Raw genomic sequence first — 17,661 nt, 5'->3', positions numbered from 1 at the left:
TCAGAGTCTGGGACTCGAAGAATCCTGGAGGAAGACTCAAACAAGTACTCCCCAAAACTCTTCTAGACTCGCCTCAGGAATCAATGGAAAGTGGCCTTGGCTAGAGATAGGACTCAGAAGTCTAGAGAGTTTTGGAGAGTCCTCAAACTATGATCTTCACAAAGGTAAAGCTTTAGTGGGTGGTCTTTTCAATCATTCTGATTTGTACAAGAAGTATGGTTATTACCTATGTTACCCCGAGTTTCCCGGACGGGGGGATAGGGAAACGGGTTTCCGGGACGGTTTTTTTATTTCCCGGAACAAGGGACGGCAGGGGATGGCTATATATATATATATATATATATATATATATATATATATATATATATATGAAATTTATATATACATTCATCATAGCAACAAAATAATATTTATAAATTAGAGTCTTGATTCTAATTATAATAACCCTTTCACTTCTAAGTATCTGACTTCACATTTTCACCAGTATTTTTTTTATTTTTCTGAGCGCTGCCATGAACTCCTCTCGTCCGCCAAGCAATGTTCTTACGATATCATATATGATATAGATATTATATTATATTGAAATACAATGAAACGAAACTGTGTAAAAAAAATTAAAAAATTAATCGTCTGCTATAAGTTTGACAGTTTGTAAATTATTATAATATTTATTAATTATTTTATAATTATTAATTACTAAAAATCAAAAAGATTTATATATTGCTTTCTTTAATAAAAACTTTTAATGGCAGCATCTAAATAATGAAAAATATTTTTTTAAAAAAAATTGGTTTTTAATTGTCCCTACCGCTGGAAACGGCTATCTGTCCCCGAGACAATTAGGGGACGGCTTGGGCGTCCCCAGCCATCCCGGGAACAGTCAACGGTCCCTGGAAAAAGTGTTGACCGTTTCTAGATTTCCGAGACGGTTTCTGAAAATTTTCGGGGATCGGGGATGGCTTGGAAACGTTTCCGGCCATCCCCAAGACCTCGAAACGGTTTTCGTTTCCGGAACGTGTGCCTTAAGGCCGGAAACGCGTTTCCGGATAACACTGGTTATTACAGCATTTACATTGTTTTAAAATTAATATATGAAGACAAGAAATTTTAGCTTCAGCCATTAAAACCCATAAGGAAGAAATTGGGATTTTGCTATGCAACAAGGTTGAAGTGTTTAGAGCAATGGTTTTCCTTAAATAGAATGTGGTCCAACTATTCCCATAAGCGCCGACGCTCTTCACTGGCTCCAGATGAAGGTCTCTCTGCAACATAAAAAAAAGATTTTGAGAAATTTTGATATATTTTGTTTCTAACATCAGTTGTGTATGTAATGCTATGATCGTGACTCTGTTCTTCAGCAATAGCTTGACAGACTTTACAAGTTTCAGTGATAGTTTTGCTCTGCATCTGGTGCTTGTAGTTTCGGGATATAGTATCAAATCTATTTGCACAGCTACTATTTGGGGGTTAGTAGGTTTCCTTTTTTGATTTAGCCTTGCTGCTATACGGCAATTTCACTTATTGCTTGAGGTTGTAATGTTCTAAATCCTAATGTACATTTTCTTATTATATTAATATAAATAATTAAGGCTCGTGCCTTTTATTTATAAAAAAACAAATGATGAAAGTAATAATTTATAAATTATAATAAAAATGATATAAAAAAAATTAAAATGTTACCTTGCTCCAGTGAAGCAAGTGTCAAGAACTAAAGAAAATCACCATTTGCATTCCTTGCTGCTTTGTGGTTGCATTGGTTCCAACTCATGCTTTCCAATGATGGTTGTGAACGAGGAGTACCATGTGGCACAATCCAACTCTCTAAATTGTGAACTCTAAGCTCAATGCTTGTAAAACCGAATCCACTTCCACTTTTAGGCTTTGGAGAAGTAGAAGATGCAATTAGTTGGGTTTTTCCTATGTTACCCCGAGTTTCCAGGACGGGGGGATGGGGAAATGGGTTTCCGAGACATTTTTTTTTCCTGGAGCAGGGGACGGCAGGGGGCAGCTATATATATATGGAAATCTGAAATTTCATTAACATTGTAACACAGTAAACATTCATCATAGTAACATAATACTATTTATAAATCGGAATCTAGATTCTAAATCTAAAATCACTGAATAAACGATCATTCATCGAATCATCATAGAACTAAGAACATAGCATCAAACGAATTAAATCGAATCATCATAAGAATAAGATTAAGAACATAGGATAGTATCATGATCAAATGAATCAAATGAGAGTTCAAATTTCAACAGCATCTATATGTTCCATTTTATTCGTATGCAATATGCATAGGTCTAATATCCGCGTAGTTAATAGGAAACAAAGACTAGCTCACTCAAAACACAAAACCAAGGAAGCATTTGTTTGTAGTATGCAAGTAGAACACACACACACACACACATAATGCTGACTAGGTAAAGGTGTCATATTTCAACTCTTTGCGATCAGGCCTCCAGAAAGACAACAAGGTGGGTTAAAAGTGCATGAAATGTGAAGAATCCTTAAAAGGAGAAGGGAACAAAATTATGCCTTTCAAACCACCCTCAAAGTGAACTTTGCATTTCCCATGTTAGGAAGTTAGTAATACTAATTATCTATCTACATGAAAAGAGAAGAGTTACTTCAGTTACCAAATACAAATTAAGTCAATTCATAGGTCTCCATGGACATTTGTCATTAACAAGTCCAAGTTGGCTTTGGTACCACTTCTAATATATCTAGTTGGTGCAGATAGTAAAAATTAACAGATATTGAAACATTAAAATATAAGATACAATATATAATTTACTAGATTAGATTTAATGATTAGATGGGAAGGTATTTATATGCAGATCAAGTATTATGTCTGATAGGAAATGTGCCGTTAAGATGATAGGTTGCATCTCTTGATAGTGACTATTACAAAGTTAAAGACTAATTTTACTTAATCAGATCTGTATGAAAATAACATTAAGAAATTCAAATTTGGAATGTTAAATTATCATCTTTTGATTTATCGCAATTTAATAATAAATATCGCTGCAATTTAAAAATTAATGTTATGAGAAAAAATTGGTTTTTAAATGCCTTTGCTGCCGGAAACGGCCATCCATCCCCGGGATGGTCAGGGGATGGCTTGGGCGTCCCCAGCCATCCTAGGGACGATCAACAGTCTCCGACGAAAAAGTTGACCATTTCCGAGTTTCCGGGATGGTTTCCAAAAATTTTGCTAGATCTGGGACAGCTTGGAAACATTTCTGGTCATCCCCCCGTCCACAAAACTGTTTCCGTTTTCGAAACATGTGCCTTTAGGGAGGAAATGCATTTCTGGGTAACACTGGTTTTTTCTTAATATTGATTTTTTCTTTTCCATGAACTCCAAATGGGCTAGCATCTCCCTCTCAACCTTAGGCTCAACATTTGGGCATAATGCATCATCACATCTTGGTATAGTCAAGGTGCTATTTGAGGTGATTAATGCCTCCTAAAAGCTCCACACCACAATTGCAACACACTTGCCCTTTTTTGTGCCCAGCCTACCATGCCTACAAGTAGGGTCTTTCATTTGTTCAAACATAAAAAAAATGAAAATCCTACATCATGGAGGGAAGAAAAGAAGGGTTGATTAAAAAATGCAAGCAACGAAGTTTAATGAAAATGCAAGAAAAAATAAAAAATTGCATGGAATTTTTAAAGAAAAACTAAAATTAGTGTTGTCAGGAGACGCGTCTTTGACCCCCGAGGATGTGTCTCCATCCCCTTGGGACATGTCTTGAGGATCGTGACACGTCTTTGATATCAAGAATGTGGTCAGAAATACCCTTGTTTGCAGAGGACGCCTTGCCATTGTCTTTCAACGTCTCCCCATGTGTCTTGTCAATAGCGAAAGGTCTCCTGCTGAATACAATATTGTATTTGTTTGTAAGCAATGTCAAAAATGACAACTGTTAAAGTTATGGACAATCATTTCATCAGTTGAAACCATCTTCTAAACTATATTTAAAATGAAAGATTTGTGTTCAGTATTTATGTTAAAATAGTAAAATATGGTAAAAAGCTGGCTGTAACAACATCTTGTGTTCAGATCATGACATATATATCGCATCAAATACATTGTATGATCATGTATTCTGATAGAAATGCATGTCATTTACATGGCAGAAATCAATCATCCAGGATGTTGAAAATTTCATGGAAATCTGAACAGAAAAGTCATCCACACAACATACAAAACAATTCTGGAATCATTCACACAAACTCACACCACTTTTCCAAGCATTTTTCTGTTCTTGTCTTTCCCCTATTTCTCTGCTTTGGGCAATAAACATTTGCTGCAGCAGGACGAATTTTCTCACCCCATTTGCAGGAAACAGGGAACAATTGTACCCCTTAACTCCAATAAACAAGGCAAATCCTTGATGCTTTAGCAATTCTGCATCTGTAGCAAATTGAAAACAGCAAGGGAGGTTGCAAGGACAATTAATGGTACCACACTGCAGTATAATGTCTAGCTAGATGACCTTGACACTTTGTCTAAGTTTTAGCAAAGTCTTCTACAATTGTCTGCTAGAGCCCCATTAGCCCTGGCCATTCTGTGATGGATATTCAGGTCTTGCATTATCCCTTTCTGGTGGTTGGTGATGATGTCATCTGTTATTTGCACCTGAGCCTCACTAGAGAGGGGGCAATACATGTTTCCATTCTTGGTCATATGCTTTGATCTTACTCAGTTCTGTGCTTCGCTGTGGGTGGGGGTGGGTGTGGAGCTAGGCCTTTCCCTCTTGCTTTATTTATTTGTTTTAATCTTTTATTGCTTAGTTGCTTTCACAGACTGGGGCACTCGTCTCTTTTACTTTATTTTTTTGCTTTAGCTTTTATATTGCTTAGTTGCCTTCATAGTCTTAAGTAATTTGGAGTCCAATTGACCTGCTTTGGTTGTTTATGGGGGTTAATTTAGTTTCTTTCTTTTTTCCCATGTTTGGGCATATAATGTATAAGACTTTATTCGTAATTTTTTCTGATGTATTCTGTAATGTACATTATTTGTTTGTAGATATATAGCGATGTACATGTCTATTATCGCACAAGTAAATGTATGGATATGTAACATGTATTCAAAATACATGTGCATATGTGCACATGCTTGTACACATATGTATAAATAGAAATGGATAACAACATTTTGTGTGTATGTCAAATATCCCAATACCTCCAAAACTTAAGGTGATTCAACCTTTGAGGACACATTAACAAACAAACAAAAACTGAAATCTGAAACTCATTAACATTTTTTAGTATTTTTCAGCCAAAAAAAAGACTAAGACTTGAAACTAGGGATTATAATTTAAAACAACTTAGTACTCATTGTTTCATGAATACTAAGAAATTATGGTACTTTGATTTTTCAAGACTACTGCACCGCTAGAACAAGGTAATATATTTGTGACACAATCATAGAGGGATTATTAGCACAATAAGATTGACCCAGTTAAAGATTTCAAGAACAATGAATCTAGAGACTATTCAGTTGTCCAAGTAAAATTATACACTCGGAATACACAGTCTCATGTCCATAGAACTTAAGGTATATCCAGATGTATTTCCTTGTAAACATACAAGAATGAGATTCTTCGGAATATGATCATGCATCATCTAGCTTCCTAGCCCCATAATCCACAATAAAGGTAAATAAGATACTATCATGGGTATAACTTGGTCAGAAGCAAACTGTGCTCATATAGGCCATAATGGAAACAAGCACCCCTATACAAGGAAATGTAAACAAACTAATTTAAATTTAAATGAATTCTAATATACTTTGAAGAGAACTCACATGTCTATCAAATCTTCCTGGCCTTGTCAGAGCTGGATCTAGAATTTCAGGCAAATTTGTTGCAGCCACCAATATAATGCCCTAAACAGTAACCCGTACAAGGAACAAATGTATATTTAGAAAACTGATTTCAGGTTTCATGATTACCACCTAAGTTTGTTCAAAACATCTATTTCATTAGTTTCATGGTTAATTTTACAGAAGACTTCATTATGATGATTAATACCTCATTTTGCTCAAAACCATCCATTTCAACAAGTAGCTGGTGAAGCGTTTTCTTGGTATGGCCTTCCCATTGCTTTCGAGTAGAACCCACAGCATCAATTTCATCAATGAACACAATGCAAGGTGCCTGCACAAGAAATAGTCATCACTTTCCCAAAAGGAAAATGTTGCATGTTGACCCTTCAATCATTACACATTAACTCTAGAAATTTCAAGTTGGGCTGTGTGCATGTGTATGTTTTCAATTTTAGAAGTACGAATTTTCCTTATAACACACATTTATAGTTTCACTTTAGTTACTATGCCAACATGTAACATGATTGAAAATACAATTTTTTCACCAAAATTATGAGATAATTATAATCAATGTCTCAGATCAAGCCATGTAATCCATCATCAGCACAGCATATCTTTGGATCACAGAATGGAGCTACTTATATAGATAAATCTAGTACAATAAAGATGTGAAGTTGACCCTACTTAGGAAACATTAGATACGAAATTAGTTGTTACAAACTAAACAAAAAAAATAACTGTATAAACTTGTCGTTATAGAAGTTAATCATGACCTATTAATTTCCACAATAATTTCTACTCACCTGATTGGAAACTTCCTTCAACTTGTGCAGGATGCTTTTCCACGAGCAAATTAAGATAAAGACTTTCATCCCTGTTCAAACTATTTAGATGCTAACTAATCTGCAACAATCCTTGCAGAATACTTTCGAAGGTGTGATCCTCCTTTGTGATGACTTTGCCTTTTCCATACATATGTTGGTATTAGAAGATTTCAAGTGTTTGCACTGCTGATGACAAACCTATTGAGATGAATCACTACACAATGTTCATTAATCTTTACTTAGATGGACAAATGTGTCTTCCAAATGAGCAGCCGTTTCTATGGACATCATTTCTCAACTTAGGCTCTAAATGATACTTTTAAGGTCTGATAAAATTCTTAAGTTAGAAAGAGGGCAAAATGTGATCTTAGCACTATGGTGTTTTTAAATTATGCTGTCTTATTGGAAATTCCTTCTATGAATGGAAGAAAATATGGAGGCAAGTCATTTTTGCCATCAAATTTTACAAGTGCACATACCAACTCCTAGCTTCGCAAAAAGCACTTGTTATTTGCCTACTCCTCTAACCATTTTTTTTTTTAATTTGAAGACAATCATCAAGTTCCTTTTCTCTTGGTCCAAGTGTTCTTCCTCCAAAATTCTGAGCGCACTTGTCACTAGGATTTTTTAACCCCCAGTTTCTGCACTGGGTGCCAATGAGAGGACTGTGTGCTGAATCCAGACAAACACAGACAAAGGCCCAAGGTTTAACCACTTTATATTTAACTCATCTTTCTTTGTCACCTTTTACTTTGTGTCTGCTTGCTTTCTAGCACTTCTCTTCTATAGCTGAATGTGCTTTCAGAGTCCCATTGAGCAATTTAGGTTATGCATTGAAATAAAATAAATTTCCTTTTCACTTGTATGTCTGACCTATTATCAACTTGCTATTGGGTAAACTTTGATGGGGTGCAAAGCTGGTTATCCATAACATAATTCCCCTTTGTACTTCTGAATTGTTGTCAATTTGCAATTGGAAACTTTCATCGGTGCAAAGCTAACAATTTCATTGACACAATTTTAATTTGGTAGTAATCCGTATGAGTTGATTCTAAAGTAATGGGCTTATCCTTACCCTCATCTAACATGTCAACAATATGACAATGCAATAATAATAACTCAAATTAAAGTTTCAAACTGAGCACCAGTACAACATATCAGGAACCAATGATTCATAGACCATTTTGTTGATAACTATTTGTATCTCATGAGAGTTCAGCAGAAACCTTGAAATTGTTAAAATGAGAAAATAGATGGCAGTCTCATCAGATCGCATACATCAACAGCATTTTCAAGTAAAAGATAGAACTCCTGTACCCAGAGACAATTATTCACTCTTAAGGCATCTCATTTTGAAATAACAGCTATCCCCACTGATAACTGCAAGTGGGTGAAGGGAAGATTTGGAAGCAAACTTTAAAAACAATATTATTAAAACCTTTCTCGATCTGGGAAAGTAACTCAGTTCAATATATTGTTCCAGTCAGATATGTACCTTACACTTCTTGCATCTTACCATCTATGCCAGCATATAGAAGACTGCAACTGATACTCAATTTGGGAGTTGCAGGGTGCAGATAAAAGACTGTCACCGAATGCAAGCGTTGCCCCTTTTTGAGGGAGAAATTGGGGAGGACATTACAGATGTTATAACACTATATGGGTGATGCACATCCATAGCTATTGATAAGACAGGATTCACATTTCTCAAAATACAGAATAAAAATCAATTTCAGTTAGTTGGAATCAGAAATGAGACAATTCCTGGAAGGTTCCCTTGCATCATAATGAACTAACCTAAGTTCATATCAGTATCCATTACAAGGTTTTGCCATGGAACTGTACAGGATAAGGCTATGACTTCAACAAACTATTACACAACTTTTTTTCAAACAGTAATTTTCAATGGCACTGCAGTTTGAATTTGTCTTCTAAAACATAGTTCATCGTGTGTCCATTTCTTAAATGGTTATCTCACTTGGATGTCTATAGCATCCATTTGTTTATCCCTCTAGCTTAGCAACACTTAACCGTTGCTTCTATTTTTATAATTTTTCTTTTATAGAAGACTAAACCTGTAATCACATGATCTAATCTTTCCTGAATGGTTCTCTGTAGCATAAGATCCAAACAAAGCATTCACATCATTTTTTGCCACAACTTGATGTGATATTGTGAATTATTTTTTACTAGAAAAAACCAAAAAGAAGTGCATTAACTCGAAAAAAAAATAACTAATCTTTCAAAATTTGACACTTGTAAAGATACAAGAAGCTATATGCGTGTGTGAAAAACAAGCAATTTTTCAAAACTACACTGTTCTAAAATGTGAAGATCATCAAAAAATTGATAAGAATACTATCAGTTTCTTGCTTTTCAAAGCAATTATTTCAAACATAAATGCACCTTTTTCTTTGCTGCCTGGAATAAAGTCCGTACACGGCGAGCTCCTACTCCAACAAACCTACAAACATAAACAATAGCGTCTTTTCAGCATGTCCACTATTCAAAAGACAGCCAAAGTGTCTTTGCAATTCAACAATGTAAAGATATCACAGATGCAATTAATTTAGTGAAACTTCTGTAATCATTTGAAATTCCAGATGGCAGCAACAAATAGCAGTTAAAAGCATGTAACAAACAATATAATTATTCTCCAGGTAACTCTGAGCAAACTGCCCAAGAACAAACAGGTTATGATAAATAACCAAGGTGTTGTCAAGGAAAAACCTGAGAAGCCAGTCTTCTAGCCAGAAATTGGAACAACCGTATATTACTGTTCACTACAGAAAATATATTTAAGATAGGTTGGTACTTGGCAGCAAATATTAGTAAATTTAACAGCATTGTTTGATCTTTACAATAATTGCAGAAACACATTTAGTGAAAAAGATTTGCTTATGAACTTCAATCCATAGACACAAGAACCCAAGTGGTTTTTTAAGGGCAACCACACACAACATCAAGCTATTATTTGGCCTAAAACAGTGAAGAAAACATGATACAGACCAATGTCACCAAACTCAGCAAGAATTAGTGTGTCACAAGGCGGACGACCTTAAACAGGTTTGGGAGACTCTGCAGCCAGGTACTCGCTAGACTTGCCGAGTCTAGGCAAGTCCCAATGGGCAAACCCGACCACGACAAAGTGAGTGAAAAAACAAAACAACGGTGAATCACATTTGGGCAGGTTTGTAGCTACTTTTGGTGCATCTTGAAGAGTCTACGAAGGATTGGGATGAACTCGCCAATGATTTCAAGCAAGAGTTAAGAGGTAAGTTTGTATTTTGAAGGTTTTTTTGTCTTTTTTAATTTAAATTCCATTTCTCTTTCACATTTCTTTTTTCTATTTTGTTTTAGTGGACCAAAGAACAAATCCTAGATGTGTTTATTTTTTTGCTTAACAAACCCTAGGCGTGTTTAATTTTTTATTGAAAAAAACCCTAGGTGTTTTTGTAAAGAAAAATAGTTACACTTGCAAACCCTGGATTTTTCTAAATCAACTTCATTATAAACCATAAATGTTATTTTTTCTATTTATATGCTATTGTCACATTCTTTAGATTTATAAATTGTCTTTATCACAATGTCTAGAACCCCAATTAGAAGGGATCCTTGGAGGAAACATGCTACTGCTGGGCAAAAGAAAGGAGAGAGAACTTATTTTCATTGCAAACAAACTTTGCTTGGGGGAGACATTAAAAGTTTAAAATACCATCTTGCACATATACCATGCTGAGATGCTAACTATGCCCAATGGTGCTTGCCGGTGATATGCCTGAAGTGCAGGTTCAATTAGGAAATCTTTGAGCAACAAAAATAACTTAAAAAGAAGCAAAGAGAGGAGATGGCAACCATTGGTAGAACTGGAGAGTCTTATTCTTCCATCTCTCTATTCCGTCCATCTTTGGGTAGGGGTAATGGTAGGGGTAGTAATAGCATTGGACCTAGAGTTTGTACATAGGTTAGATTCATATGTTTTTGCCATGCACTACGCTGGGTTCCCAACTGTTACTTGAGAGCATGGGTTGGAACAAATATAAACATGATGCAACTAAAAGTGTAATTGGAGACATTTGGTTCTATTGCACCATTCCGTTCCACGCAACCAGGTAGTTTTTTTTTTTATTTACTATATAGTTTGATTCTTTGTCTCTAGAATTTTATATTTACAGGTATGTCAAATTCAAATTTGAACTCTCAATTTTACAATATTCGTATTATTTAATTTATGTGTTGTGTCTCCTTATTAGCAAAACATGGTGGATGTCATTATTGTGAGTGAGACAAGGTTCAAAGCCCCTAATGATGAGGAGATAAAAGGCGCCATTTTGTCTCAAAAGATGATAGTGTGAAAACCACAAGTAAAAAGCAACGAGAGATGTGGAGAAAGGAGGGTTTATAGAACACAATTCTACTACTGAGAGGGGTGGGTGAATCAATTGTAAACAAAATTTTAGACCCTTAACCAATTTAGCCTTTTGATGAACTTATTAAACACTTTAAACTGAAATCTGAAATGAATGCAATTTAAAAGTGAAATTTGAAGGAAATGCACCACACAATGAAGCCAACGCACAAAAAGATATGTGGAAACCCCGAGTGGGAAAAACCACAGTGAGGAGCTGCTAGGATCTACTATCCTAATCCAGCCTCACAAAATATTAACATTTACAAAATTTGAGGGCACTGTTGACGTGCTTTTTATGACTACGTCGAACACAGAATAAAGTTACCAAGGGTCACCTTACTCTCTCTTGATCAAAGTACAATTGTATGCTAAGATTGCGGAAAGTTCAGACAATCGACTCGAGGATTCCTTAATGCAATGGACGTGACTCGGTTTCTCCAAAACCCTAAAGGAAAACCCTAAAATCGAGATTGAAGGAAAAACCCTAAAACTGACAAAACAAGCCCTAAACTTAGCCAAAATGGCCCAAACGAAAGGCAAACTTGATCAAACTTAACCCCCCTCACTTGCAAACTCGGAGGATTGAAGAGACAGCCGAAAAAAGACCCAAAAAACCAAAACCAAAAGACCGAGAGGGCCTAAAAAGTAGGGGGTCCCCATTTGGAACAGGGTGATGTGTGATTAGGTCACAACATCTAGCAACTCCACGGGTGAAGTGTTGAAAGACGCTTTCGGGCTAGAACCCTGAGTAAAACGCTTTCATCTACGATTGTTCGAGTGAGTGCATCTGCATTGATTCCATCTCATAAGACCATCCAAATTCCTAGAATCAGTTATGGGAGGCCAATGGTATCTATACTTCAAAAGCATCCTAGGACATTGCCTCACTGTGAGTCAAGCGTCCATAGCCCCGACGAGGTTGTCTCTAAAAATCCACAGATATTGCTCCACTATCGACTGGGTGTCCATAGCCCCGGTAGAGTTATCCGCATATTCCCAAAGCCAATAATTTGATAGTTCTTTCCATTTTTCATCTTTTCACTTTTGATATTACATTTCATTTCCGTCAATTCCTTTGGCTCGTAAGCAATGAAGCCTACTATCGGTTTGGAAATTCCAAAGGCGCTAAAGCAAGATGTAAGGTTTTCACTAGCCGTAACTTCTCCTAGAAGATTTGAATGGCTCGGAGCAATTGTTTAGACGTGAAAAGCATGACAATCTCAAGATTCAGGTGGCGTGATATGACATAAGTGGAATACAACCAGACCTGTGCAAAGAAAAACATCACCACCCCACTCACAAGCAAAGACTTCGAACAATTTATGCCACTCAAAATCCTAGACCTAAGCAAATCCACTTGAGCGGACAAGCTCAAGGGAAACCAGCACCAAGGCCAAAAACCAAAACCCAAAGCAAAGCATAACAAAACAAACGAAAACCAAAACAAAACAAACAAACTGAAACCCCAAAGGGGAGAGTAAAAACCCAAAACCCCACAAAAACAAACAAAAAGGAAACCTAATCTAATATGGTACAAAGCAGGTTCAGAAGGGAAACCCACGACTAGAAATAATGCTTGAGGAATTGTCCATTGACGGGCAAAGGAATATCCTCCCTTGTTAATGTCCTTAACTTAAATGCATTATCCCCAAGGATTTTGGAAATCCGATAAGGCCCCATCCATAGTTTGTCAAACTTGTCATGATCACCTCTTCTTTCATGAGTTGTATCCCAATATAAAACCAAGTCAGAAATCTTAAAACACTTGATTTTAGCCTGCTTGTCAAACCAACGTTTGACCACTCCTTGAGATGCTTTGCGAAATTGTCTAGTGCCTGGTCCCTTTTCTCTCCAAGATGCATCAACTGAGAGAGACGCGTTTGAACTGTGTCCTCTCCATCCAAACATTCTTGTAAAAACTATAGAGCCGGGATCCTCAACTGAACTGGGAAAACTGGATCCTATCCATAAACCAAATGATAGGAGACGTTCCCAAGGAATTCTTCGTTCTTGTCCTGTTTGCCCAAAGAGCAAACCTTAGTTGTGTATGCCAGTCCTTAGGATTCTTACCCAATAACTTCTTGATCACGCTCAACAAATTCTTATTTGTTGATTCTACCAGTCCATTACCCTAGAGGGAATAATTTGAAGAGAACTTCAACGTGATTCCATACTCAAAGGCCCAGATGGAAAACTTCAGAGATGAAAATGCGGGGCCATTATCGCATTCTAATGCGTGCGGACATCTAAACCTCGTAATAATATTCTCTTCATGAAACTTGATTACTACATCTGTCAGGCACAGTTTCAGAGCTTGAGCTTCCGACCACCTTGTGCGGTAATTAGTAGCCATAAGGATGTACTTATGTTGTGCTGAAGAAGGGGGATTGATTGCTCCTATATAGTCCAGTCCCCACTAGACAAACGGCCTTACTTCAATGACTGGTTGAAGTGGCATAGCAGGATTTTACTCTCGGACAATGGCCACCTAACATGTGTGACATGCTTTCACATGCTCATATGCGTCCTTAAAGAACGTCGGCCAATAATATCCTGCTTTAGCAATCTGATGTGTTGTAGCCAAACCACCTCCATGACTCGCACCAAATTTGTTGTGGAAGTGCTCCATGATCTGCTTAGCTTCTTCCTTTCCCACGCATCTCAAGTAGATCCCCTCATGATTATTTCTGTATAACACAACTCCCTAAAGCATGTATCTTTGGCTCTTCATCCTTAAAGCTCTCTTCTGGACAGGGTTCAAGTGAGGAGGACACCTATGATTCAGCAGATAATAAACAATGTTGTCGTACCACTCTCTCAGAGATACTTCCTCAAGAACATAGGTTTGTTGCACTAGCTCGAGCCCTGTTGTGGCAATTGTTTGTGCTAAAGCTTGACCACGGACTATCTTCATTGGTTGTATCTCTATGTCATATTCTTGGATCGTGGCGAGCCACTTGCCTCTTCTCTCTCCCAGTTCATTTTGCATCAATAATGTTTTCACAGTTGCATCGGGAACAATAGCAAACACCTTGCTTCTCAATAGATAATGTCTAAATTTCTTAATTGCCTTGACCAAGGCGTAGGCCTTCTTCTCGACATTAGGATACCTCAACTCTGCATCCTTCAATGGTGCGCTCATAAATGCAATAGGATGCCCATCCTTTTCATCCGTTCTCTGGGTGAGAACTATTGCACAGGTATGCTCTGAAGTAAAGTAGTATAAGTAGAACGGTCTTGAATAATCAGGACTGACACAGATCGGGGCATTCACAATTGCTTTCTTAATTTCCTCAAATGTCCGCTTTGTCAGAGTTGTCCACTCTATCTTTGCTCCCTTCTTTAACATATCATTCAACGGCTTCACGATCTCAGCAAATCCAGTAATAAACTTCCTTACAAAGTTAATCTTGCCAAAAAAATGATTTTTTCCCTCTAACTGGCAAGCAGGCCAATCTTGGAAATGGCCTCTATGTGCTCAAGATCAATGGAGATCACCTTCTCTAAAATAACATGTCCAAGAAGCTTTCCTTCAGTAACACCGAACATGCATTTCTTGGGATTTAAGGATATCCCGTATCTTCTACACCGTTGGAAGATCTTCCTCAAATCATCAATATGATCTTCCCTTCTTTTGGAAAATACCGTGAGATCATCCATATAAATTATGATGCATTTTCCAACTAAGTCACGAAATGCAATGTCCATCGCCCTCTAGAAGGTGGCTCCAGCGTTGATGAGGCTGAATGGCATTCTCCTGTAGGCAAAAGTGCCCCATTTGGTGGTGAAAGTGGTCTTCAATCTATCTTCTTCTTCCACCAAAACCTAATTATATCCGAAATAGCCATCCAAAAACGACATCATTTGTGATCCATTAAGAATTTGTAAAACCTCATCCAGAGATGGCAGAGGGTAATTATCTTTCTCAGAAGCTCGGTTCAAGTTCCGGAAGTCTACACATAACCTTATTTCTCCATTTTTCTTTCTAACCGGAACTAAGTGGGCGACCCACGTTGAGTGCCTAACTAGAAATATGATCCTTGAGTAATTTCTTTACTTCCTGATAAATTAGCAACTCTAGCAAAGGATTCATTGGCCTCTGCCTCTGCCAAAAAGGTTTGCTTCCTAGCTTTAGTGAAATTGTGTGTGTGAAGAGACAGGTGTCATAAGTCTTCAAATCTTTGTATCCCCATGCAATTACATCAGAGAATTCCTTCAGGTTCTTCAAAATTCCTTCCCTCTCTTCTGGGGTGCAGACCTTCCCAATGAAAACATTATTTACTTGCCCATCTTTCCCTAGGTTTACTACTTCACACTCACTACCAACTGTAGTTTGATTCCTTCTCAGTCTATCAGGATCGAAGATTCTTTCCAATTCAATCATTCTTCGGGGAATGGTATTTTTTTTCAGATTCATTATCCCCTCAATATCAAACTCAACTTCTTCAAGTTCCTCTTCATCAATGATCTGCGCAGCAAACACATCTGAATTCATGAGGAAGTCCAGAATGTGCTTGTCATCTTCAAACACTTGACAGTTCGTAATGTTGTCAGGCACTGAGGGAACCGAAGTCAATTCCACAGTAAATTTCTTCAAACCTTCCATAGCCAAAGGTTCCAAGGAACTAGCCGCTTGTGCCAATGCATTCGTCCTCTAATTGCTCGATCTACATACCGGCTTGATGTTGAATGCATCAAAGCTCTTAATGAGATCCCAAACTCTGTTGCAGTAGCGGCACAATCTTTTGTCATGACATGCATATAACTTTCTCACTTGCCGCACAACAATCTCCGAGTCTCAAATACATGCAAAGTCTTTGCACCTTTCTGGATTGCAAGGAGCAATCCATGGACCAATGATTCATACTCTGCAATGTTATTCGTGCATGGAAACTGCAGTCTATAAGCAGCCAAGTAAGCTTCTCCAGTTGGACTAATAAGCTCAATACCAGTTCCATTTCCACTCTTGGATTTTGATCCATCAAATCTTAACATCCAAACTTGATTATCAAATTGAGCTTCGGGCGATTGATCGGCTTCTTTCTTCTTTTCCTCTTGAGGAATCTCCACTTTTACAGGTTCAACATCTGGGGCCACCTTTTCAAGTATATTCTCAGCATTACTTGTTTCTGCAACATTCTCCATTGTTGGGGCTTGTGGCACCATCTTCGATACTTGCTCAATGGCTATCTTGCACATTGCGCATGTGAATTTTAAGTGAAAAGCATTATGAATTCTACACCAAGGCCTCTACCCAATTCAGTTTCTTGCTTAACACTCTTCAAGATGAAAAATCTCTGAAGCTTTCAAACATGTCCTCACTTCCACCAGGTTGTGCATCTAGATCATCTTCAATAAGTATTTCAGTGGAACCAGGTGTGTCCTCAACTTGCTTCTTCTTCGTTGAGCCATGCAGCATCAAGACTTCTTCAACTTTGGGCCTGTAAGTACCCAAATTTGTCTCTAGAAACAAGATCTTATTGTCTTCTCCGTATTCGATGATCATCAAGCGCAATCTGGGCGTGCTATCAATCTTGATTTGATTAGGAACTCCCTTCCACGACAGCCACATATGAGAAAGGTCAGTGGAAATATATCCATTCAACTTCCTTGACCAATCTCTGCTCAATAGCATGTCATACCCATCTGGAATATCTACAACTGAAATGTTGATATACAGCTTTGCACCCTTGGGTCGGCAGCCAGTTGCATATGGATGTTATTAAGTTCCCCAACAACTAGTACTTCCGTCTTATCTAGCTGGGTGACCTTCTTGTTGGTCTGAATAGGCATTAACCCCAACTTTCTGCACACGGCCAATAGCATTACGTTGCACGAAGCACCAGAATCTATCAAGCAATTATGTAAGAGCTTGCCAAAAATCCTGATAGAGACCAAGAAAGGAGCAAGTTCGTCTCTTCCTTGGTATAAGACTGTGGGTTTCCTTCCTTGATCACCAGTATCATTAACTTCCTAGTTTCTTGTTTCCTGTTGTACTTCCAAGTTTCCAACTTACGCTTGAATGACATTGGGGGAAGTTGGCTTCACGGCCTCACTAACTCTTTGAATTGCTTCTTCTTTTTGTGTCACAAGAGCTTTTTGTGGGGCATGTTCAATCACTATGGCACTCTGTTCTTTTGGAGCATTCGGCGAATGTTGTACCATCCCTATGAAACTTGGCGGCCGGTGCGGAGTATCAAATGCATCAGAGGACACCTGCAGCACATCTTGAACGACATTTGTATTTTGTGTCGGGTTGGGCTGAGAATTATTAGGAGCATTCCTCTAGATGTTTGTCGTGTTTTGAGGAGCACTTCTTACTATAGGAGAATCACTCAAGCTCCCTAACAGAGTATCCTGAATCTTTGGAATCTTCATCAACTCGAACAAAGGCAAGCTCACCTTGATCTTCTTGAATTCTTCCAACACGTAAGAGCTTAACCTCTTCAATTCCTCCCTAGGAGGATTATCTTCTTGTCTCCTTTCCACCTGTTGAGTTGATGGTTGTCCTCTCTCATTCTAAGGAGCAGTTTGTTGCCTATACTCCAACAAATCCCTTGGAAAACTTGGAGCATTTTTA

At 37.6% G+C, this 17,661-nt stretch overlaps 1 protein-coding gene across 2 annotated transcripts in view; it reads right to left on the bottom strand.

Moving 5' to 3' along the window:
• LOC131031152 (ATP-dependent zinc metalloprotease FTSH 11, chloroplastic/mitochondrial) overlaps positions 1-17,661 on the bottom strand; it is a 150,034-nt gene that overhangs the window by 53,058 nt on the left and 79,315 nt on the right. For both annotated transcript variants that reach the window (XM_057962195.2, XM_057962194.2), the window contains exons 9-11: positions 9,077-9,134; positions 6,052-6,177; positions 5,826-5,906 (exon numbers count right to left, since the gene is read on the bottom strand). In XM_057962195.2, the coding sequence (XP_057818178.2) occupies positions 5,826-5,906; positions 6,052-6,177; positions 9,077-9,134 (265 nt within the window). The remainder of the gene's footprint in view (positions 1-5,825; positions 5,907-6,051; positions 6,178-9,076; positions 9,135-17,661) is intronic.

This window comes from Cryptomeria japonica, chromosome 7, assembly GCF_030272615.1.
Source record: "Cryptomeria japonica chromosome 7, Sugi_1.0, whole genome shotgun sequence".
NCBI lineage: Eukaryota > Viridiplantae > Streptophyta > Pinopsida > Cupressales > Cupressaceae > Cryptomeria > Cryptomeria japonica.
The sequence above is the reverse complement of the archived record's forward strand: the minus strand, read 5'-3'. Positions and strand labels throughout refer to the sequence as shown.